Source organism: Ostrinia furnacalis, unplaced genomic scaffold (assembly GCF_004193835.3).
Source record: "Ostrinia furnacalis isolate ACB-3 unplaced genomic scaffold, ASM419383v2 OfSCF0389, whole genome shotgun sequence".
Taxonomy (NCBI): domain Eukaryota; kingdom Metazoa; phylum Arthropoda; class Insecta; order Lepidoptera; family Crambidae; genus Ostrinia; species Ostrinia furnacalis.
The window spans coordinates 1,558,996-1,583,276 of record NW_021130628.1 but is presented as its reverse complement, the minus strand read 5'-3'; the positions used below and the strand labels follow the sequence as shown (position 1 = coordinate 1,583,276).

The 24,281-nt window shown below is 39.2% G+C and overlaps 1 protein-coding gene across 1 annotated transcript in view; it reads right to left on the bottom strand.

Annotated features, from left to right (window-relative positions):
- Positions 1-24,281, bottom strand: part of Vps13 (vacuolar protein sorting 13C) — a 51,072-nt gene that overhangs the window by 8,278 nt on the left and 18,513 nt on the right. The window contains exons 25-53 of the mRNA XM_028317551.1: positions 23,771-24,040; positions 23,276-23,442; positions 22,654-22,796; positions 21,320-21,489; positions 20,857-21,003; positions 20,010-20,232; positions 14,598-14,744; positions 13,987-14,186; positions 13,403-13,540; positions 12,612-12,764; positions 11,782-11,862; positions 11,566-11,699; positions 11,371-11,479; positions 10,933-11,127; positions 10,398-10,554; positions 9,940-10,058; positions 9,385-9,609; positions 7,843-8,058; positions 7,516-7,557; positions 5,671-5,874; positions 5,292-5,429; positions 5,066-5,212; positions 4,034-4,182; positions 3,611-3,781; positions 2,978-3,109; positions 2,618-2,833; positions 2,177-2,342; positions 1,175-1,397; positions 717-743 (exon numbers count right to left, since the gene is read on the bottom strand). Of these exons, the coding sequence (XP_028173352.1) occupies positions 717-743; positions 1,175-1,397; positions 2,177-2,342; positions 2,618-2,833; positions 2,978-3,109; positions 3,611-3,781; positions 4,034-4,182; positions 5,066-5,212; positions 5,292-5,429; positions 5,671-5,874; positions 7,516-7,557; positions 7,843-8,058; positions 9,385-9,609; positions 9,940-10,058; positions 10,398-10,554; positions 10,933-11,127; positions 11,371-11,479; positions 11,566-11,699; positions 11,782-11,862; positions 12,612-12,764; positions 13,403-13,540; positions 13,987-14,186; positions 14,598-14,744; positions 20,010-20,232; positions 20,857-21,003; positions 21,320-21,489; positions 22,654-22,796; positions 23,276-23,442; positions 23,771-24,040 (4,609 nt within the window). The remainder of the gene's footprint in view (positions 1-716; positions 744-1,174; positions 1,398-2,176; positions 2,343-2,617; positions 2,834-2,977; positions 3,110-3,610; positions 3,782-4,033; positions 4,183-5,065; positions 5,213-5,291; positions 5,430-5,670; positions 5,875-7,515; positions 7,558-7,842; positions 8,059-9,384; positions 9,610-9,939; positions 10,059-10,397; positions 10,555-10,932; positions 11,128-11,370; positions 11,480-11,565; positions 11,700-11,781; positions 11,863-12,611; positions 12,765-13,402; positions 13,541-13,986; positions 14,187-14,597; positions 14,745-20,009; positions 20,233-20,856; positions 21,004-21,319; positions 21,490-22,653; positions 22,797-23,275; positions 23,443-23,770; positions 24,041-24,281) is intronic.

Sequence of the window (24,281 nt, the reverse complement as noted above, 5' to 3'; positions counted from 1 at the left end):
GTCAGCTGAGCGTACGAACACGTTAAATGACCGCATTGTAACACAGACGCGTATAATGCCGCGTTTGTTCATGAGTTTATTTGTACGCTAGGTTGACATATGCAGCCAACGTCAGCGTATGATGAAATCAAAGCTTATAAAATTTTAACCCAAGGCGTTATTTTTTGTAAGCCAGTTAACGGCACTGGTTAGGCCCTTGTTCTAATTAATTTGCGCACGCGCAATGTGTACCTTTAAGCTGAAAAACTGTGACGCAAGATTTTTTTTATATTTTTACAATCTGTATTTCATTTGCTGATATGGATAGATGTAAAAGATACGAATGCGAATAAACGGAAAAACTTGTGAAAAGCCGTTGTCTTATTAATTTTCCAAACCTACACAGATATGTATGTTATTATTATTACATGAATATGCAGTAGATTAATTAAAGGTACTTTGCATAAATATTAATTTTCTTTTTCAGAGCAGTACGTGTAAAAGTGACTTTATAATTTGCGAAAAAAGCAAGCATATTGAAAGACATAAATAAATGAATTACAGAAAAATGGTTCATTTGATTGAAACAGACATTTGTGCGTAATGAGGTGATCTGGCAAAAGTTTAAGCTGTTAATAAATTCTTATGTCGCTTAAACTCTCCAAGCTTAGACAAAATAATTACAAAATCATACAACATTGACATTGAGCATTGTATTTGTAATGAAGCTCATTCACCTCCAACGATATTCGGCATCCCGCGGGCTTTAAAAGAGAATATACAATTAAATATCACACGATTATTTACTATTTCGATCGCACTTGCATGCTCACAATTTTCAAAATTATGACGGCGATACATATTCCAGTAACTAGTATACTTGCATACCAGTTTTTTGCACGTGTCACTAACTGTCATAGTCTGTCTATACGGTAACTGACTACGGACCAAGATGACTAAGTTTCTTCCGCCACTTTTTATCAGCATCAGCCCATATGTTGTCCCGAAGTGGTGGTAGGGCAAGCTATATTTGGGACGTGTATGAGCGCCCTGGAGAGGACCAGGACAACTGGATAGATTGAAATCAAGTTACTTGCACATGCCTTTGACAAGCCTGCAAGCTACTATTTCGTTGCTGACACATGTATCGCCGCCTTTGTTCACTATTTCCTATTTATAACATAATGAAACTTACCACTAGGACCTTCATTGGCTATAGACCTAGGCGGAGGCACAGGGGCCAACACAACTGGGAAGGTGGGTAACGGCAGTTGTTGGTCTATCTGAAGCCTGTGCAGACGAGCGTGGAGACGCCTCGAATGTGCTGTAAGGCCGTAGGAAGCCCATAAGCCGGCTTGGAGGGTACGACGAAGCAGACGTGGATTAGGTTTTACTATTCTCATCTCTTCAAAGTTCACCTGTAAAGACGTTTTGGTATAAACAAAAGCCCGCAAACGGGATGACGAAGCATATACGACGGCAGATCGAGTTAGGCTAAGAAGTCACAGCGCGATTTTTACCCGCGCCCACGGCGATTGCGGGCCCGCAGCTTCTGTAGAATGCAGATACTTATGTAAAAACTAATGCACAACTCACGACGCAGTTTGCGCCCGCAGCGTGCGCGGTTGTATGCGGGTCCCGCGGCACCGGCGGGCAAGTAGTAGAATCGCGCGGGCCGCGGTAACCGCAGCCTCGGCGGTTTTCGCCACTGGACCATTTTGTACCAGTGACTTAGGCTAAGAACTCACGCCTTTCACGCCACTCACGAGTTCTTAGCCTAACAGCGCAAATAACCGCTCCCGTGAGTTTTGAAATAAAACCGCAATTCCACAACAGCCGCGGGCGCGGGTGAAAATCGCGCCGTGAGTTCTTAGCCTTATAAGGCATATCTAATGTTGTTGCAAGTAAGTGTTATTTTGCAATGTATTGACTACTTGACTGAAATAATGAATAAGTACAGTCGGTATCAAATAGCATAGATCGTGACACCCAAAGTAGTCAAAAAGTACACAGCACGTCTTTGTTACATTGGAATGAGATTGTGTTTTCAACTTTTTGGCCACTTTGGATGTCTAACTATTTGACGCGGACTGTACATGCTTATGACAGTACAATTTGGAACTACTATCTTCTTGCTCTGTATTGTCAACAGACCAGTAAAACTATAACTATTTGTGCCACTTCTAAAACATCTCACCTCAGTCTTTTCATCAATCATCCTGCACGGTGGTATTGGTTCGTCACTGGCCATCTTGTCAATCAAGTACTGCTGATAATGGTCTTCGTACAGTGCCAATTTCGCGCCGTCAATTTTTTTGTAGCGGCGTGCACCTATCTTGCATTGTTCCCAAATGATACCGGAGCTATTAGAAAAAAATAGAGAACAATTATAAAACTAATAAACTAAAACTAAAAAACAGTTGAATAATTTTTATCAATAATTATATTGTAAACATCTGTCAAATGTTGATTTCTTAACAATGAAAAGAAACCCATCACTAATTTAGTTAAAAGAGAGTATACAGGGTGTCCCAGAAGGGGTGAACCAAACTGCTATGGGAAGTAGTTTGACCTCTCACCCTTAAAAATATGAATTTTTTTTTTTTGGCTATAGGGTAACTATTTAAATTCTACTTACTTGGATATGCTGATGTAAACAATCTCCAGCAACTCAGGGTCATTGACCAGAGATAGACCCATTCCTTGCATAGACAACACGATTTCAGTATCCACGAATTCGGCTTCGCCTATCGTGTGGGCGCCACTCGCTAGATTCGGATCGTCAGTGAACAAGATAACCCTTTGAAGTCCGTCCAGGAAAGATACCCAGGATACCCGGTTAGTTTCGTTAATCCTAAAAACGTATCATCATTATTATATTTCCGTAACAATGAAATGCCTTTTCGTCATTTGCTTTTAAAGCGTTAGAAGCAAATGGCGAAAAGGCACTTTAAGTTACTTAGAAGTAATTATTTACTTTTGTTGATCTCATTCTTACATGAAATCTCCGATTCCATCCTTCCTCAGGTCGTTTTCGATTTCTTTCTTCTTGTACCCTTCAAATATAAGTGAGCGCGGTCCAGCCGGGTTGTCCCACGTGAACAACATTTTGTGCATCGATTCCAGTTTTCTGAAACAAAAATACATGGTTAAATGATCAAGTGCACATAGTAATGTATAATTTGATTTGCTGCCGTCTGTACATGGATGATGCACTAATAAATTACCCTACTTTAATAAGGATGCTTTGAAACTTAAATAATCCTTATCAGTTATTCTCCTGTTCCTTTTTAAAATACAGTTCTTAATAAAACACACTTAGTTTCCATCCGCTCCGATATCCTCATAAAATTCATTTTTACTCGTAATACGGAAAGATAACAACAACATAACAGCCGAGCTAGGATACGCGCCGTGATAAAATCTTATCGATGATTTTAGTCGACAAACGTATGGGCTTATTGCGTAAAATCGACAAAATGGCGCGATAAAAGCTAGGCTTATGCCCGTTTTCACCATCAATCCCAAATTTTTATGTGATCCGTTTAAAACAAAATTCCTGTTATGTGTTACCATAGAGGTCACTTAAAAATTAGGGATTTATGGTAAAAACGGGCATTAGATAACTCACTTGACGTTGACGTTTTCCTTCTCATAAACGATGACAGGGAACTGAGTGAAGTTGACAAGCAGCGCCGGCGCGTGCCCGTCGCGGTACTGGCGCACCGTGATGTAAGTACCACCCTCGCTTAGCTGCACCTCTACGTGGAGACCGCCGCACTGTAGGGTTAACTCGAGAACACTGCTCCACACTCACTTGACGTTGACGTTCACCGTGATGACGTGCAGCGCGCCGCACTGTAAGGGTTAACTCGAGAACACTCCGAGACACTCACTTGACGTTGACGTTCACCGTAATGCCCTGCAGCCTGCCGTGCTGTAAGGGTTAACTCGAGAACACTGCGTGACACTCACTTGACGTTGACGTTCACCGTAATGCCCTGCAGCCTGCCGTGCTGTAAGGGTTTACTCGAGAACACTCCAAGACACTCACTTGACGTTGACGTTCTCCTTCTCGTACACGACGACGGGGAACCGCGTGAAGTTGACGAGCAGCGCCGGCGCGTGCCCGTCGCGGTACTGGCGCACCGTGATGTAAGTACCTCCTTCGCTTAGCTGCACTTCTACGTGGAGACCGCCGTACTGCAAAGGTTTTAAGGTTCATTGTCATCATCATTTCAGCCCAAAGAAATTAAGTTAAAGTTGGATTTCACCAACCTCATAACGAGTATAAATTATCCTAATAGACTAAAGCCCGGTCTGTAAGCACGTAGAATTTTGTCCAATGACCCCAAGCTACCCATCTTTATCGCTCGCGCGTAATTATATTGCTGTCGCGACTGTGCGACGGGCGCCCTCAGTGAGTGTGCGAGCGCGACAGCAACATAATTACGCGCGAGCGATAAGGATGGGTAGCTTGGGGTCATTGGACAAAATTCTACGTGCCCGCGGACCAGACTATAGAGCTTTTCTAAGTAATGTAAGTCAATTTCTCTGAACCTAAGACTGTTTATCGAGCTAGCAACTTCGCTCTTTTGACACTCCACAGTTTGCGTGAAATTATCAGCTTGCTATTGGTGGATTCAACCAAACAAGAGTAAATATTAATCTCAGAATAAATCGTTACTTATCGACATTTTGACATATTTCCCATACTGAAACTGTCAATGTGCCAGTTATACCAGGAGTTATTCTCAGATTAAAGTTTGGTCGAATCGGGCCCACCTGTCATAGGTGCAGAGAAATCGGCTTTGTGACGACTCCCTTCTGTTACAAGGTCCTAGGTCTCCTTTACAATACAAGTAAAATGTACGACGTTTAGTTTGTGAAAGAAAGGTTGATACACTAGAACACTCCATAGAGGGGCTGGTTTTTCTGTTACAGTAAATGATATAGTCTATACTCACCTTTAGATTAAGAGCTGTCATTGCTATTGCATCGGAACACTGTTTGCTGACACGTGCTGTCATTTGCGGAAATAATGAGAAAAACTATTAAGAGCGTTTATTAACAAAGTTATACTCACATCGTTATTCAACTTCAAGCAGACGCTGTGTTGTTCCGTATACAAGAACGGCGCAGCGTGTTCGGTCGATCCTGACACCCGTAATAACAACAGTTTGTCTTCCTTGTCTATGACTGGCCATAGAGGCGCGCTGGAGTTTTGATCCACCTACAGATTAAAAATTCAATTATTGACCTATCAAACTATTTTTCTAAAACTTTATGAATCTCTTAAATTGGTTTCATACCTCTTTCCACGGATCCCCAGATCGGTGTAGCTCTTGATATTGAATAGCAAACGGCGCTTCATTGATTATGAGGAAGAACGGCGTGAACACCACCATCTTTGTCAAACTGTTGAATGTCAGTTGGTTTGTCACTGCCACCTAATAAATAACAATTGTTTTTAAAACCTTTACTCTTTTGTAACTGGGTGAGGGCTATCGTTTTAGTTCACAAGTTGGCGTCAATGCATAGTGAAATAGTGACGCTATTGCTAACTGCTGTAGGAGGACTATCGCATTTGCACTGACCAGCAATGCGCCACTGTAAAGTAACTCCCCAGTGGTGCCAACTGTTAAGTATAATAACGATAGCCCTCATTACGTCATATGATATGTTACATACCTGATACGTCCTACCCTCATGTTTACACAACACCAAGCCCGAACTTCCGGGGACATCTAGAGGGAATTTGTCGGACCATTCCCCGAACTCCACGCGAATGGCTGCCTTTTTCTTGCCGAAAAAATTTTTCGCCCGGAACGAGAACAGAATCGGCTCTTTATATTCCTTGGGGTGGCATATCACGTTGCCCGTCTCATCCAGGTTCTGAAACGACGACCACGTTTAAAGTAAGATGATTGAAGCTATTTTAAACGAGCGCGCCAAGTCTGTATTCTGGGCTGATATTTAATACCAACAAAAGAGATATTCTTAATCCGGTTTTCATAAGCAGTGTATGGTTCAAAAGCAAAAATATCGCGCGCTCATTATTTGTAATCATACTCGTAGATCATAATAGATGTAAAAGAACTATTTAATACAAATATTTGTTGGAAAAACAAGTTTAAAAAAAAATCTAATACATGCATGTTAAGTGCAAAATTTATACTTAGAAGAAGTGCTTTTTCATCTATTTTATTTTAAATTATCATGATTGACATAAATAATCTTAGCCGACGTTTTACCAAAAAGCAGGCAAGAGCTTTAAAATATTTTATTGATTTTTTTTATAATAAGATCATACTATATTAAACAATATAGAAAATCGTTATATTTACTGGCGAGGTTATATTTTGGCGAAATATTATAATAATATAGTCTAACCGAAAACCGTATAAATACATACATGATAGCTAATCCTATGTTAAGCATGCGATTAAATAAAAGACATGCAATGACTGTGATCATGATGAAATACTCTAATTATACGAAATACGTATATCAAAGATCAAATATTATTATACAGTAGGGTCATCATAATCCACAAGTGTTTAATATTTACCCGAGACTGATTAATTTACCTGTGCTTACCACTGATTAACACATTTTTATTGTAATTTATTAATTGCAGCTTACAATAGCTAAAAGACCAACTCCATATAAGCCTACTATGACATTAGAAATCCAAAATAGTATTCATACGCAAATAAACCAGCATGTATTAAAAGGGAAACTATTATAAATTAATAATTGCAGATTGAAAATATAACTCTCTAACTTATTCATAGAAATATGAAGGTGCAAGTATCTTCAATTCAACATATTGAATATTGTACGATGTGCACATACATCAGTAAAAATGATAGATACATGCACATTCAAAGTAATATCTCACGAAGCGGCGAGTGTAATACATCAATACACAGCTGTGACGAACACAATAGTAACATATTCCCATAAGTGCAACCACCACAGTGTCTAACTGTTGCACTCACCGGCAAACAAGACGTATGACGTCGAATAAATTTACCGCAACGTGAATGTTTTATCTGTAATCGACATTGAACGTTAAAGCCCTAGAAATATGTTAGATAACGAAACAACCATAGATCGTACACCGAACGATTTCATACACGTAAAGGGAGTGGATAATATCATGACCCCACTGAGCATGCTAGTGAATAACAAATACACGAATATCATACAATTTAGTCGAAACCAAAAAATCCTAAACTATTACTTTGAGATGAAGCTGGTTAAAAATTTTGTAAAGCATAATATTAAACTCAAAAATTGTATAAGGCTGAAACAGCGCTGGTGTCAATACAGAAGACTTGTGCAAACAGTTCAAGTTTAGGGAACCTCAAATATTTGCACCAATGTTCCAATAGGCACACCGCACACTGCCAACACCGACAGTGTAAAATGTTATCGGCAATCTAAATAGGCAATTAAAATTTGAAGGCAGCAAAAATGGTGAAAAGTCTATTAAATCAATGCCATATCGCTAGATCATCTCAAAGGTACCTTGCTGGGAGTTCCGGAGTCTTTTTCTGGTTTCTTTGATTTCTGTAATCATGGAATGTTTTATGGCCAATTGGATACTTTTTTTTATCACAAAGTACTTTTATCTACGCAATCGAAAATGTTATTGAAAAATACAGATATTGTTAGCATCTACAATATTTAATGGGTCGTAGCTTCTACTTTAGAATTAAGTAATTCTATTTATCTGTCGAGTCATTTTACCTATTGTTTTGCAATCTTCCAAGACAGTATCAGAATTTCTTCAGTCATGGTTCTACACCTACATAAACTTACATAAGGTATTTTTTTTAAATAGTGCAGACTTACCCTATAGTGGAGCGTGAAGCCAGTCTTATTCAGCATCCAGAAGGGACAGTAAAGGGACAACACTTGCGTGCCTTCCATGTCCACACTATGCATTCCGAGGTCTAACGTCATCAAGGACGGACTGTCGTGGGAGTCGAAAGTCCAAACTGACAGCTCTGTTTCCAATTCGGGTAGATTCTTTGTGCACACCCAACATTTGTCCAGATAATTTTGGATCTGCAATGTGAACAATAAATAAATACATTAAATTGTTACTTTCTTTTACTCGTAATATCTTTACGTATTCGCATTTTTACGTACAGTCAGCGTCAAATAGTGGCCAAAAAGTTGATAACACAACCTTTTCAATTATAATAAAGACTTGTTGCGAAGTTATTGGTTACTTTGGGTGTCACGAACTATTTGACGGTGACTCTAGTACACGTAGTATTGATGTCACTAAGCTAGACAAGAATAAAACAAATATTTTTGATATATAGGGGAGAGTTCGGTATATTGTACCGCCGGGTAAATTGTACCACCCTCATATTTCGTAAAGTATTTATTGAATGTCTGTAATTGCAACACTCAGCGATACACAACTAAATTCAATTAATATCGGCCATGTGGTTTTTGCCGTGACAACGAACACGTGTGTTTTATTTTGAAAAGTATTTTTTCATTGTTTTCAAGTAACTTTTGACAATGCATGTTTAGTTTGTAATTTTGTTAAATTTAATCACAGGGTGTTTCTAATATATTATTTAGAAGCGTAAATTAGTGTGGATTACAATTATTTGAAACATTTTTCGGTATTTATAAGCTATATTTTTTACCGATTTTTTAAAAGCACTATCACCTAGTCGGCTAAATTGTACCACATCAAGTTGTATGGAACTTTACCAAAGGATTTTGAATTTTTTTTTAGTAAATCATATTTTGAAGTTGTAATAGCGTAGTTATGTTTGACTAACAATAAATGAAAGCAAAAGACTGGCAAAGTAGATTAGGTACAAGTGTGCGTTACGATAATTGGAATTACAAAATTTTTACTCAAAATCGTGATAACGTGTAAAACAATATCGATTGTCTATGTTATTAACTACTGTTCCTTTTCGTTACCTAATTTGTTAAGAATGTATCGTATAATATTTTGCCATAGTTTTTTTATAGGCTTGAAATTTATTGAAATCCAATTTAGTAACTCTGTGGTACAAATTATCGAACCGGTTGGCTAAATTGGACCGAAGCTCTGAACTCGTATTTTGTTGATTTGTGCTAAATATACAACAATTGTGTCGATTAATACCTATGAAATAATAAGTTGAATAATTTATCTTTAATTATATACCATGAACATTAGCAAAAACAAAAGAAAACTGTGTGTAAAATGGGATTGAAAAAAACTGGTCCAAATTACCGGACTCTCCCTTAATACGACAACGTAATCTAAACAGACACGTTATTGCACAATAATAACAATAATTCAAAAAGTCTGATATTTTGTTAGGCTGGAAAATAAGTGCTGTAAAAATCACAGTTATTATAAGTTTGTAATCTTACCATAAGCACGACAGAAGCCCGATTAGGCGCCAGATGCGACAAGTGGAACATCTCTCCCGGCTTGAATATCTGAGTCCGTTTCAATCCCAGTTGGGATACCACGATGTCCACTGGCAAACAGTTCTGAAGTTTCACGGCTGGCTTCAAAACGATATCGTAGCACGAAGACGCGAACGTATGCCTGTTTGTGTGCTCGTAGAATACTTGCTCCATTGTTCCTATAGCCTGGTAAAATCCCAACTAATATTATAAATGCGAAAGTAACTCTGTCTGTCTGTCTGTCTGTCTGTCTGTCTGTCTGTCTGTCTGTTACGCTTTCCCGCTTAAACCTCGCAACCGATTTTGATGAAATTTGGCATAGAGATAGTTTGAGTCCCGGGAAAGAACATAGGATAGTTTTTATCCCGGTTTTTGAAACAGGGACGCGCGCGATAAAGTTTTTCTGTGACAGACAAAATTCCACGCGGGCGAAGCCGCGGGCGGAAAGCTAGTCAATCATAAATTGTATATCAAAACTGGAAAATATCTATTTGAGGTTACAGGATTGTTAGTTACCTTCAAGTAAAACTTTTCGCCACTGTTCTTGTCTTTCGAATCGCATTGCAACAATTTCGATATTTTGACTTCTTGCTGCAGTTCGCGCCATATAAACGGAGACACTGAGACCGTGAAACCTAAAAGAAGCCATACCATTATTATCAAAAAAGACAGTAGAGAAAGAAAGCGTGGTGAGATAAAAGAGAGAGGAGAGAAAGTTCTTAGAATACACAAAAAATAAACGGGTAATACCATAAATCATCATTTTCATTTCAATTTGTCAGAAGGGCGTAAACCCGCCAAAGAGGACCATAAATCTTGATCCCTGGTCCATCGAGCGTGCTAGCAAACTAAAACTAAGTTAACTACGACATAGTCTCCATACGAAAGAGAGAAAGATTGTTGTAATAGCTCATCTGCCAAATATCTTGATCCGGATTTTAGTCACGTTTGCTAAATTTTGGGCATTATCTTACCTTCTACAGAAAAGAATATCTCGGCAGTAGGCGTGTGCACAGCCTGTAAAGGCATGCGTAGAATCCCGCCAGGCTTCACATCTCCCAATAGGCGGACCTCGTTGCCGCTCAGTGTCATGTAGTATACAGACACATTCACTGCCAGTGTGTTTGTCACCTGTCAACGTGGAATAAAATGGTATAAATAAATGCAAAATTTTCTTTCTTTGATAAAGAGTAGACACCACATAATTCTTTACAGAACTACGCTGGACGTCACTGACTATGCAGTGACGCTCGCTGAGAGCCGTCCTAACGCGACACACACCATACAAAATGTAAAAAAATAATTAGATCCTTTGTGCCGCACCACGCAACGCCACTTAAGTGCCGCCCGACTTTTATTTTTGTGGGTTTTTAATATTTTTTACATCACAGAATCACGTTCCTTCTTCATTTTTTTCTCTTATTGACTGGTTTTTTCACAAAGCCCTGTAGTCTGCAGTGAAACTATTTATCCTGGCAGTCTGTAAAAAAACTTAAAAATACCACCAACCTGAACAACACTCCTCAAATAAATGTGCAAAGCCGCTTCCTGCATGACGATGTCAGAGATGAGTCCGCGCGGTTCAATCGCCGCTACGTGTGGCACGTTCTTCTCCAAAGTGCCTCCCGGCTTACGGCCGAGCGTGAAGTATCGCTTGTCCGCTCGCTCCACAGGAATTTGGACTTCTTCGTTCATTTCTACGATCTGCGTTAAATAGAAAATCATCATCATAAAATAAGAATAGTTCCTCAAATGCTGATGAATTTCGTTTTGTGACGCAAACAGCAAGAGAGCAACGCACGCGGCACGGAAAAACATGTATGAAATAATGAGTACCAGATGCGCACGTGTGCAGAAATTCGCATCACAGGAAAAAGGCACTAACAAAAAGACAATGATAATTGTCACTAAACATATTAGTTAACAGAAAAATGAGATGTTGCTTACCTTAACATTTAATTTAAGCGGCGGAGGAGGTTCGTTTAGCTTCATCAAATTGAGTCCGCCATGTTTCAACTGCAGTGGCACGCATGCGTTTGGTTCTAATACCACTTCCCTGCAAAATTAAACATAATTATGACATTTTCAAAATTCAATTGTCATATTCTTATTTAATTCACAAGCTTTTTATACGCAGTATACCTGTAGTCTGAAGCTACGTATTCATCTGTGAGAAAGACAGAGAAATCATGGTTGTCTTGCAACATCAGCTTAGCAGTAAGTCCCGTGCAGTTGTGTAGAACGTACGGAGCTCCGAAATATTTGGAGTGGGAACCCTAAAAATGAATCAAATGTGAAGTACAGTTTATGGAATACTAAAAAATCCATATGTGGGATATAGAATGATGTTATACATACGTCGACTTTCGATTTAGACACCGAGGCTGTGTCAGTTTCGGCTATAGCGGCCGAGAATGAGTTTCCTAACTGTGTCAGCACCTGCGAAACAAAATATATAATGTTATTTAAATCTTAATGATCCAAAGCTTCTATGTTTACTTTGAAACATTACTTTTACCATACTTCAGTATCTTAATGAGAATAAATTAATTTTAATCGTATTTAGAGGTAAGATAGCCAGGTTCTCTGTGGTTGAAGATTCCGATTGAAGATCACTTTCAGCTTCGGCCTGATCACTTTTCATCGGGTGAGATGCAAGCCAATAGCTTCCGCGTCAAAGAACTGTGTACTCAGTGAGTGCAGAACACAATATTTATAGTAAAATAATAAACAAAACAAAGACAAAATATTACTGCAATAGGATAACGAGGGCTATCGTTTTTATACTTAATAAATTGACAGGACCTTACTCTACAGTAGCGCCATCTTGATGAGTGCAAATGCGATAGTCCTCCTACCACTTTAGCGCTCACAAGTTGGCGCCACTGTCTTCGCTACTAAAGCCTGGTCCGTGAGCACGTAGAATTTTGTCCAATGACCCCAAGCTACCCATCCTTATCGCTCGCGCGTAATTATGTTGCTGTCGCGACTGTGCGACGGGCGCCTGCAGTGAGTGTGCGAGCGCGACAGCAACATAATTACGCGCGAGCGATAAGGATGGGTAGCTTGGGGTCATTGGACAAAATTCTACGTGCTCACGGACCAGGCATTAGCAAGTGACAGGACCTTACTCTACAGTGGCGCTAACTGGTGAGCGCTAAAACGATAGCCCTCATTATGTAAATTACCTCCATCCCGCTCCTAGTGATGGTTATCTCGAGCGGTTCGCTGCTGGATATAGTGATGGTCTTGTTGGCTTGCCGCAACGCCACCGCCTGGATGTTAGCCGCCTCGTCCGTGGTGTCTATCGATACCACGTTCTCTTGAGTGCGCATCACTACCTGTTAGAGAAACCTGGGATTTAGAGGATACAAGTAACAAGATAAATGGTGGCTGTAATTTAATATCGCGGTAAACATATTACATTTGAATCCTGCAAATACTACATAATTTCATGAAGTGAAAGTACGCAGGGGGTTTCTACTTTAAGCTAGGGAGTTTAAGCTCATTTCAAGATTCAATAAACGTAATTGTCAAATAAGAAACATAAATGCCTCAGAAAATACGTTAAAATGCGCACGTTACACAGCAATGTAAATATAACTTAACGCATATTATCACTGCTTCACAAAAAAAAACACAATCGTCAGAAACGTGGGTTCGCAGCACAAATGAGAAGTATTTTAAAGCTAAGCGTCCACATGTCGGTATCGTACGCATCGGACATATCGCACGCAACGGATCGCAGTATTATTTATATGGAAACTCATATAAGTGCGTCCACCTGTCCGCATCGCACGCATCGCACATCCGATACGATGTGTTTCGTACGATGCGTCCGTTGCGTCCGATACCGACAAGTGGACGCTTGGCTTTAACATGCTTTTTCACTTGTAAAATGACTGCATGTCTCTAAACTACAAATGCAAACATCCCAAAACCCAGTACTTTTACACCGATGTAAAAGTTGTTAACGTACCTCCATCTTCAGTTCCCAGGGCACGTGCTTGTACTGGTAGTCCTTCAACACCTCCACTGGCTCAATCAGCGGCTCCCACACCGCGCGCCCGATGTTGTAGTACGAAACTTGCATCGCCCACGTGGATTCCATGTAGAACTGGATGCAAGATAAACATTATAACGAATATATGATAATATGTACATACTTTCTTATAGTAATATCTCGATGCACTATATTATGATAATAATGAGTAAAGGTGAAACTGGTCGTATCGTAATCGGCAATATAAAAAGCAGAATGTCATAATAAAGACACCAGAGATGAAGACGAATTAACTAGACAGTTACGGCCTTCAGGTCTATAGGTCAGAATCTTCCGAGATTGAAATTGACGTGCTTACTATAAAGTCAATATGTATACTTTCAGCAAGAACGGTTAGGAATAAAAAATTTGCAATTTCAATGTAATGATCTACACAGACGTATATAACGGTTTTTTCGCTAATTCATCACATTTTAAGTTATATAGACCTGTAAATGCGAATTAAAAAATCTATTTGCATCCAATAAATACATAAATTTTATGATTTAGGTTCCACTTACATCAGAGCTCCAATCCTTGAGTTGTCCAGTAAGCGACGCCTGCATGACTAGGACCGGAATGGTCTCGGTACCGATGTCCATTTCTAACGACACCACGATGGACGGACTGGACAGAAGGCATATCTCGCCGGTTGGCACTGCCGGCTCTTCAGAGTTGTCTGTTGATGCTGCTTCGAGGTTGATCGCTTCTTCAGCCTCGTCTAGTAAAAAAAAGTCAAATGTTTAATTAATTGGGTAGTTGATTGACATAATTAAATAATACGCAACTGACTTCAACTAGGCCTGAAATCGTTTTCACCTGAAAATTCAATTTGCTGTATAGTAAGATTTTTGTAGCTTTGATAAATATTCGTAAACTGGAGCCATTATAATCCTATTTTCCATACAAAATGCAAAGATTGACACGTTTAGGCAGCTCATAAAAAGTATACCTATACGAAAACACAACTCACTTTGAACGAAACCCTCGAGGAAATTAGCCAAAGTTGGAAATCACTACTCGCTAGGTTGCACGATGCCAAGCAAAATTGGTTTCTACACCATTAAATTAATCTTTATCAAATTCTCGAGTACTGTATTGGGGCTTTAATAATAACAACATTGATACTCACCAGTCTTGAGGAACCAATACGAGTTGGCTCTGAAGGGCTGCATGTTCCACAGGTCCTTGTAGTATATCGCCTTCTGTTCTTGTTCTGTTTCATTCTCGTCGCTGCTCGTGATCGTTGCTAATACGCGGTTGAGGAGCGCTATTATGTCTGGATTGTGAAAATAAATTGTGTTTTATTCTTTTAGAACGCAAGCAAGTGTAAAAATGGCTAGTGATAAACTAAGCACCAACATGACAGTCTAGTAGCCAAATAGTATCGGTATTAGATCGTTCATTATAGTCTTTTTCACGTAAGATGATCCGTATGACGTTTCGAGTTTGAAAGTTATAGAGATGTCACATAACTACACCATAGCAATTTATCTATCGATTTTTTTCTAAGAGTTAGTAAAACCTACTTTTAGAGAAATACAGGGTGTTACTTTGCATTCTTGCCATATTTACAGAGGTTACTATATTACTGATACTGAACACAAATCCGTAAAAAAATAATGCCCGAAAAAAATTTTTTTTAATCTTGAGTATTTTATTTTATCGACAATCTGTTAAACACACCACTAATTATCGTAACGCATGCACATCACTTGTTGGCGATGGCGATGGAGACTTTTTTACTTTTTATTGTATTTTTAAATATCTATTGCAATATATTGTCTTTAAAATGTCTTTTTGACACTTGTAAAAAACTGAGAAATCCATCAAACACAAATCACGTTATAAATAATACAAAGATGACTGAAGTGTATTCAAACAACGAATAATTTAATCAAGATGGTGCTTGGAGTGTCTGCAAGACGTCTTAGACGAAATGCTTTATGACGTACCCTTAGCGTTACACCTTACACCAAATGCTCTACTACCAGCAGGATGGTGCTCCCCCACAATAAGGACGTCAAGTGCGCGAATAATACGTTTGGTGAACAGTGGATTGGACGAGGGGTCCAGTAGCTTGGCCACCACGATCCTCGGACCTGACACCAATGGATTTTTGGAGTGACTTGAAACGACTGGTATGCGCAGAAGAGATAAACAGTGTAAACGCGTTACATGAAAGGATTGTTTTAGTGAAACTGTGATACAAAACGTTTATGTGTTGCGAAAACTAAAGCGAAAAACCTACGCTTCGCCGTGCTAGACTGTGCCTTCATCAGAACGGAGGACACTTTGAACACTTGCTTCGCAGTACGTAAACTTTGTAAGTAGGAACTTATGAATAAATAATTAATCGTGAATAAGGTGATTTCATTTCATACTTAATTTATTAATTTGTAAAAATAGGGTACAATGTTGTAAATTAATTGAAACCCTAATAATTATTACGTATTTTTGACGGTCCTAAGCCCGTAAAGTAGAAAGGAAAATCTGAAATCAACTGAAAAGTATTTTAAAATTGTTATTATGACTGGATAAAAAGGCTGGTACCCAAAGCCATAAAATTAAGAACTAGGCCACGCCCACTAGGTTTATTCCACTTGCACCTGTAGATAGAGGTGGGCGCCGATATAAAATTGGCCGGCGGCGGCGCGCCGACTTTTTGACCTCGGCGGCGGCGGCGTCGGCGGCGTGACCTTGTTTGACCTTTGTTTATTAGGTTTTTTTTTAATCTGCTTTTTAGTGTCTGTCGTCAAGACTAATCAGGTGATTTGCAGTTGGTTGGGGTTTGAGCCACTAAAGCAGTGGTTTACCCTAGTAAATTAGCTCTCTTGATCATAGATGCTTTGATATTTGGATAGCGGGTTTGGCTGAGATCAGGTTTTCGTGTATCCCCTAAAGGCGAGCGTACCAATGTGCCGATAAAAGTACCCTTAACAAGTATTTTTGGGCTCTTTGGAGGCACATAGTTAATGTTGGATTAGCTGACTGTCGGTGGAATATTATATTCATATCTGTTTTATTTATATTTATGGTCTTTCCACGTCATCCTACGGTCCAGGATTTTAATGCAGGTTGATTGCAGCAATGTGTCGAGGTCTAGATTGGCCGGAGGATAAGTTTCACGTCTTAAGTGATATTATGGTGAGACTTCGGGGCTTAATTACATGCGCCACTTGGTCACCCAAGCAGCTGACTTTGCAACAGTCTAGTCGCTTTAAGATCACAGTTATATTTGAGGAAGGCTGCAGCTTTCTGGTGTCTGGGCTACTTTACTAGTAGATATAGAGTATCGGACCAAGTACAAAGTCCTGGGGTATTCCAGCTGTGCAACTAAAGAGAGAAGATTTTGTCACCGAGTTTGATTTAAAACGGTTACTGAGATAAGAATCCATCAGCTGCAGGTAGTAGAAGTGTGCTAGAAGGTACTTTTTAATTTCTTAGAGTAATCCTTTATGATAAACCCAGCTGAAGCCGCAGCGAAAGCAGACGTACAGGATTCTTTCTTTTCCAAACATTGTACTGATTATGGTTGGTATGGTTTCTGCCAAAATTTATGGTCGTGTATACTATATTACATGGGTCATACTTAGGCAAGGGAATAAACGAGCAAGAATGATCCTTTTCCATAATTTTAACAATACAAATGTCAGATTAATTGAGCGATAAGAGAATTCGTTAGGCAACTTGCCAGCCTTATAGATCATTTCCAAAGTTAAGAGACTTGCGAGGTTCTTCTCACTCAGTGTGGTCATTGTCAAGACCATGGACTTCATGGTAATCAGATCAAATACAAGTGCTTTACGAGGATCCATTTTGGCTATTTCTTTAGCTTAGCCATCTCTCTTAGCATTAGTTCTTTCGTTTCAGCCGTAAGACGTCCTGCGCCGCTCGCATCCAGGCACTTCCTGCGACCTTCCCCAAATCGTCGGTCCACCTAGTGGGAGGCCTGCCCACGCTACGTCTTCCGGCTCGTGGTCGCCACTCAAAAACTTTACTGCCCCAGCGGCCATCAGCTCTACGAGATATGTGCCCCGCCCACTGCCACTTGATTTTAGCGATTCTGTGGGCTATGTCAGTCACTTTGTCCTCCTGCGTCTTTCGTCCTCAATTAGCGTAGTAGGAATCAATATTCTACTTTGAACTTGAGGAGGGTAAGCAGAAACATGACGGTCAACTCCTCAGATAGTCAAGTACAAAGATATCCAGAAGCAGCATACGAAAAGATGCAAAATTAGCCCTCTCAAATCACAATGGGAAGGTTTGGCAGCACAGGCAACACATTGTGTTGTTTAGAGGCGCCTCTCGCGATCAATTATTTACTAGACCAAGCAGTAACTTGAATAATGTACTTGATTAACTGTTATAATGTACTTGATTAACTGTTAATATAGTTAGTATTAAGTTATTCAATCAATTATTAGTATATCAATGGCATTAAGTTCGCCTTGTGTACCAATTTATATGGCATTAAAGAATAAATATTATAGTTAGTTCTTCTGTTATATGGTTTACTGATGGGTCAAAAATGGGCCCTAACGTAGGCTTTGCCGTGTATGGATAGCAGCCGAAGCTTAGGCTATCTCAAAGCCTGGGTAAATTTGCCTCTATCTTTCAGAAATGTACGCCATTATTGAATGTGCAGAAGCTAACCTGCGAAAAAATTATGCCAACCACATAATTTACATTAACTCAGACAGTCAGGCCGCGCTGATGGCCTTGAACTCCAACTTAATCACCTCAAAGTTGGTAGAAAACTGCATGAGTCGACTGAATACCCAAGGAAAACGTAACAGAGTAACGCTAAGATGGGTTCCAGGTCACGCGGGAATCGTGGACAATGAAAATGCCGACGAACTGGCCAGAGCGGGAGCGGAGGGAACACAATATGGTCCAGAACCCTTTTGTGGCATTCCCAAGTCTCGCTCGAATGACCCTGGAGAACATCTATTTAAACAAATCCTTTAAGGCATGGTCAGACACGCTAGGATTAACTCCTTCCAAAGCTCTTATAAAACCCTATGACCGAAAATGCTTTAAGCAGATCATAGGACTGAGTAGGATCAAAATGCGCATCTTAGTTCGAGCCTTCACTGGACACAGCAGCTTAAACAAGCACTTGTCCACTATGGCACTGTCCGAATCAAGTACGTGCAGGATGTGCCAAGAGGCAGATGAAACGCCACTACACATTCTCACGGACTGCGGACGTTTTGATGCGCAAGCGGAGCTTACACCTGGGCATACACATCCTAAGCCCACAAGATGTAAAACATATCGCCCCCCAAAAGATACTGCAATTCCTGATGGATGCAGGACTCGGAGGCGAACTGTAACAAAAATAGCGGCAATAGATCGGTACCGGTCGCAGTGATACTAGGACTTTATTGAACTAGAACAGCCGCTCAACTTAATGAAAAAATAGTTCTTCTGCGTTTGAAACACAAATTAGTACAGTATAGGAGAGGAATAAATTTCAAATAGTTTGTACAGTATCAGTATCGGCGCGCCGACAGCTGGTCGTCGGCGGCGGCGGCGTGAAAAAATTCGCGGCGGCGGCGGCGCGCCGGCGTGGCGCCCACCTCTACCTGTAGAACGTGCGAGACAAAATTGATTTATTCCAATTTGTACTGAAAAACCAAATTTACTAAAATCTTAGTGTACTTTCTTTATGGGAGTCTCTTGTTTATCTTAAATAATAGGTACTGTTACCTACTTTTATCTCTGTGAATATGGAAAGAATGCAAAGTAACACGGTGTATTTTATATAGGTGTCATTTAACAAAAAATATGTTTTTTTAATTACAAATATTTTTGTAACAATTTTTTATTGATAATATTCAAATGCCATGGACTTCGTGTTAAAAAAAACGATTCCTAAAAAGTACTGGTTCTATTTCTTTAAATTAAAAGCTATTAATTTATTTTCAATGCGTTTATTAAAGTCAACAATCGTAAAATATAGTTGATTTTTGTGATGTTTTTAATAAGTATTCACTGTAATCGATTAATGAACCACGGAAATAATCGATTTTACCCCAGCAACAAATAACCCAGCACTAAATCTATACCGTTTCACACATTGCGTAAATTAAATAAAAAATATTTTTACATCGTATTTAATTAAAATATAATCAATAGACTCAGATTTTACTATATATTTCAAGACAAGTAGTTATTTTTTTTTATTATATTGCTAATAAAATACAAATATTTTTTCAAAAATATTCTGCATATGTAGTATGCGTAATATGGATAACCTTGAAGTGTCATACGGATCATCTTAGGTGAAAAAGACTATAGTAGCCAATAGCCATCAATCACAAACTTGCATTTGCAGTTGGGGAATATGGGATCCAGTAACTTCCAACCGCAAAGTTTATTTTGTTTTTGAGTCCTAGCTATACTGTCATCAGACGACTTATGTTTATGTAGCCTTCGGGAGAGCCGAGGTTTCGAACCACCATCTGTAACTCGTCGGCTACCATGCACTCCTCTGTGGTTCGCAACTTGAAGCTTATCTTATAGCTAGTCTACTCACCAGGCGACACAGTAAGCTTGATGTCAGACACGGATATATCCGCGTGCATGCCGCTACCAGGCGGCTGTGATAGCGCTAGTGACAGGTTAGCAGGCGCAAGGAGATAACGCGGCGCGTTGCCTTCAGGAGCGCCGAGTGTTCGCACCACCATCTGTAGCCCGGATATACCGCCGTCGGCTACCATGCGTTCTTCTGTGGTACGCAACTTGAAGCGGGCTTCCATCTGTAAGAGATGATATTTTTATGAGGCAAATTACAATCGGAGTATATGAGATAATATGGGAAGTTTTAATTAGAAATAGATTAACTTTTTACCATTGACCCCGGTTCCAAACTTGTGATGCTAAACTGTTAATACACATCGGATAATATTTTTCTGCATATTCCAAAAAAAAATTGCGTTCGATATTCCCTAAGCATGATTTAGCGTAGATTCTTTCTAAAAATGGAATTAGTAGTTCCAGATTTTACACATAATTATGTAAGAAAACGGTACCTCTTTTGAAACATAAAATATTATGATGAGGTAAATTAAAAAGAACTCATTTGTTTGCTCTTGAAGGTTTCTGTTTAGTAAAGCAATTTTATGTTAAAACTTAATACACTCAACCGCACTCAAAAACTGTCATATTACCAAAAATCTATATAAATAAAAATGAATTGATGTTCGTTAGTCTGATTATAACTCGAGAACGGCTGGGCCGATTGAGCTGATTTTGGTTTTAAAATGTTTGTCGTAGTCCAGGGTAGGTCTAAATGGTGAGTAAATACGCGCGCGATATTGTTTTTCTGTGACAGGCAAAATTCCACGCGGGCGGAAAGCTAGTAAAGAATAATAATAACTTACGTTCAATACAAGAGCGTCGCACTTCTTCTGCTCCAGCGACTCAACAAGAATGATGTCCGGCTGTTCTATCTTGACGTTGACTGTCATCATCGACGTCTTCTGAGGCTGTTCCAACGACGGCGCCGATACCACCGACAATTTCTTTTTCTGTTTACAAGTAAAATATAAATGCAGTTTACTTTATATGGGCAGTGTTTGTATCAATGAACTTAATTTTAAAACTAGAAAAGGTCGACTACCTCAAGTGAGTAAAATAAGGTTTACAGCATTGTTACAGGGTAAAGTAAGATAGCTCCTCTGTGGAAGTAAAGGTATTTTTTATGTGACAGGAATTCCGAAGGATTCCGGGCGAAACTCGTTTCTTGATCATAACTTTCCATCAGAAGATTATATGCAGTTCGAGCTTCCTTGTTCTGGAAAAAATGTTAAGAGCAAAAATGTTAAAATCTTAACAATTACTTACAGACATGCCTTCGCCAGACTTGTCAGTGACCGACTTGACCACCTTCAGGTCTTCTTTAGGTTTCCCAGCGGCGGGCGCGTCGGCCGCCAATCCGACTGTCAGGAACTCCATGATCTTGTTGAGGAAGTCCATCGCGAGGATCAGGTTGAAACTGAAGATTCTCATGTCGACTGTAAATTGAATGATTTCTTATCAAAGCCGGTTATAAGTGGCACGTTTTAGACAGATCTTTTTTGAGAGTTAAATGTTTAATTGAAAACAGAAAACTCAAACCTAAACCGTTTGTATAACAGTCATAACACAACGCGTCATCATCATCATTGCAGGAGCACGCCCTCTCTAATTTAACAAGAGGCAAATAGAAGATTTGGTCTACACTCGCCACTAGAGATGGGTTATACTAGGTAAATTTGATACTAGGTGCACCTATTCCAAGTATTTATTAATACTCGATCCAAATACCTGTTCCACCTAGTACGTAGTAATTTAGCATACTTGACGCGACTAGTGCGGACTAATCCAAGTAATATGACTTTAAAATACAATTTTCTTTGAAAAGATACAACCGTAGTATGAATAATGCAATTTGAAATTTAATAATAATTCCTCCCTTCATACTTCAACAGGCTTTGGACTGTCAACTTAAAAGTTGGCGTATTTAAAAGATATCAATTTCATACAAATATTTACATATTTTTTTCTTATTTACATGAATATGGTTTGACTACGTTTGTGTGCGTTTGCTTCGTCGCGCTCAAATTTGTTTGGTCAGACAGAGACGGAGTGAATCTCTACGTTCGCACATAAGCTTAGCGAGAAATACTAGGTGCGCGTAATACACGACTACGGATTACGCAATAATAACCTCTATTACTTTCAGGGTAGGGTCGGAAATCGTGTAATTTATAAAATACTAGGTGGATCAAGTATTTTAAAAAATGGAATAGGTTCCGCCTAGTACTGTAAAATACCTAGTGTGTGGATCTGTTCTAGTAAATACGTCTCATCTCTACTCGCCACCCTGGCTAGACGGATTAGGGAGGGTTGATGTTTGCATATTTATTACGACACGAAAGAGTGGGGGTGCCCGGGTGGTCCTATTCTATTCTGCCGGAACCATGCGTATAATTGTTAAATTTAATAATAGAATAGAATAGAATATTATTTATTTGGCACAATAAACAATACATGATAAAGGCACAATACAAGATTAAAACATAGAAAAAACAAAAAAGAAAAATCAGAAAAATAAAATAGATTTTAAGTGCCCTGTGCCAAAAAGACCGGGAAGTTAGGTAGTCTGTAGTTGAAGATGTAATTTTTTAATCACTCACTAAAAGTATCCGAGTTCTTCATGGTGTAGGTGATGTCGATCATGCTGCGTATCTTGTCGTGCGCTTCCATAATGGCGCCCCGAGTTTCGTCCATCGCGTATTCGGATCTTGATTCAGTCCTCTCTCTTCGTCTCTCGAGATACCTAATAAATAATTTTCAATAAAGTATTTCCTCTGTTAGAGCACTGCTGTAGTAGAAATAGTAGTAAGGCAAATAAAGTTTGAATATCGTCGTTATAACACGCATAATTCATTGTCGTAGATGACATCAATATCTAAGCTTAACGTCTTTACGCGTAACTTCTTTCTTTTGAACCTTTAGCCACCTTTAACTGAGTAGTGTGGTCAGACCGTCAGGCTCGGGCCTTTTATCAACAAAAGTTGCTCGAAGAGAAGTGAAGTGCGTGTCTACGCTATTTCGATTTACTTCGACCAACTTCGAGTATACACTAGGGATGTTATGGATGGTAGTTTCGGTTATGGATACGGTTACAGATATAGGAATAATATTACCGGTTTCGGTTACGGTTACGGATATTTTTTTATTTCGGATATCCGAAAGTTTCGGTTACGGTTACGGATATCCATAACATCCCTAGTATGCACTGAGGTATTACATTACCTTGTAATCTTAGCGCCTCTTCCCGGCCTGGTGTCGTCGAGTGTACAGTCAACTAGCAACACAGACGTGTGCATGGAATTGTCGGAGAACATCCTTCCTTTGACCGACAGGAGTGCGAGGCAGAACCTGGCTAGTTCTATGTCTTTCGAGAACATGGCGTCTTCGGACTATAGGTTAGAATCAAAATATGTTAAAACTTTTGTGAACGTGTAATAACAAAAGGCAATTTGTTTTAAAACGACCGTTCTAAAACGAAGATACAGTATGCATTTATTCGAGCTTGAGATTGGTCAAACTAAATATTCAAATTAAACTTATACTCGAGTTTGAATTCAGTTTTACGCGTTTGTTTTAAAGCACAGGTCCTGATGCAGGCAACATCTAAGATCAGTCCCAAATCGATTAATTCTGTATAATCTAAAAAAAGGGAATAGGACTTTGCTGTAAAGAAATAATATTACATTTATATCAGTATTGAATTGAAATCATACTCACGCTAATGGTATTCATCAAGTCAATAACGAAGCTGTCCATTGTAAACGAGAACTTGATAGTAGTCCTTGGTTTCTTCGCATCTTTGGACGTCACCACGGCAACCGTGGACTTCGTCTGCACTTTGCTAGTTTGGCTCTTGACTGTGGCCTTAGAGACCACTTTAGACACGTCCTGTTTAGGTTTGGACTCCTCTGATTTCGTTTGGCCCTCTTGGAGATTCTGGTTCAGTATCTTCATTATACTCTTGTAGTCGCTGTGGCCTACTGTTATCTAGGAATATCGAAAATAATAAATCAAAATTAATTAGGTAGAAAAATACCATAGAAATCTAGGTAATGATCCTCCTGCAACTTAAGATTAAAACCAATATGTGTCATCTGAGCAATATTGTACCCAATAGGAAATAAAGAACCTGTTTGTCCTATAACAATGTAGAACTGTAGTTTTTCCTATCATACCGTAAATCAAAACATCATTCAGTCAATCATTTAATATGGAGATGACAATTTGT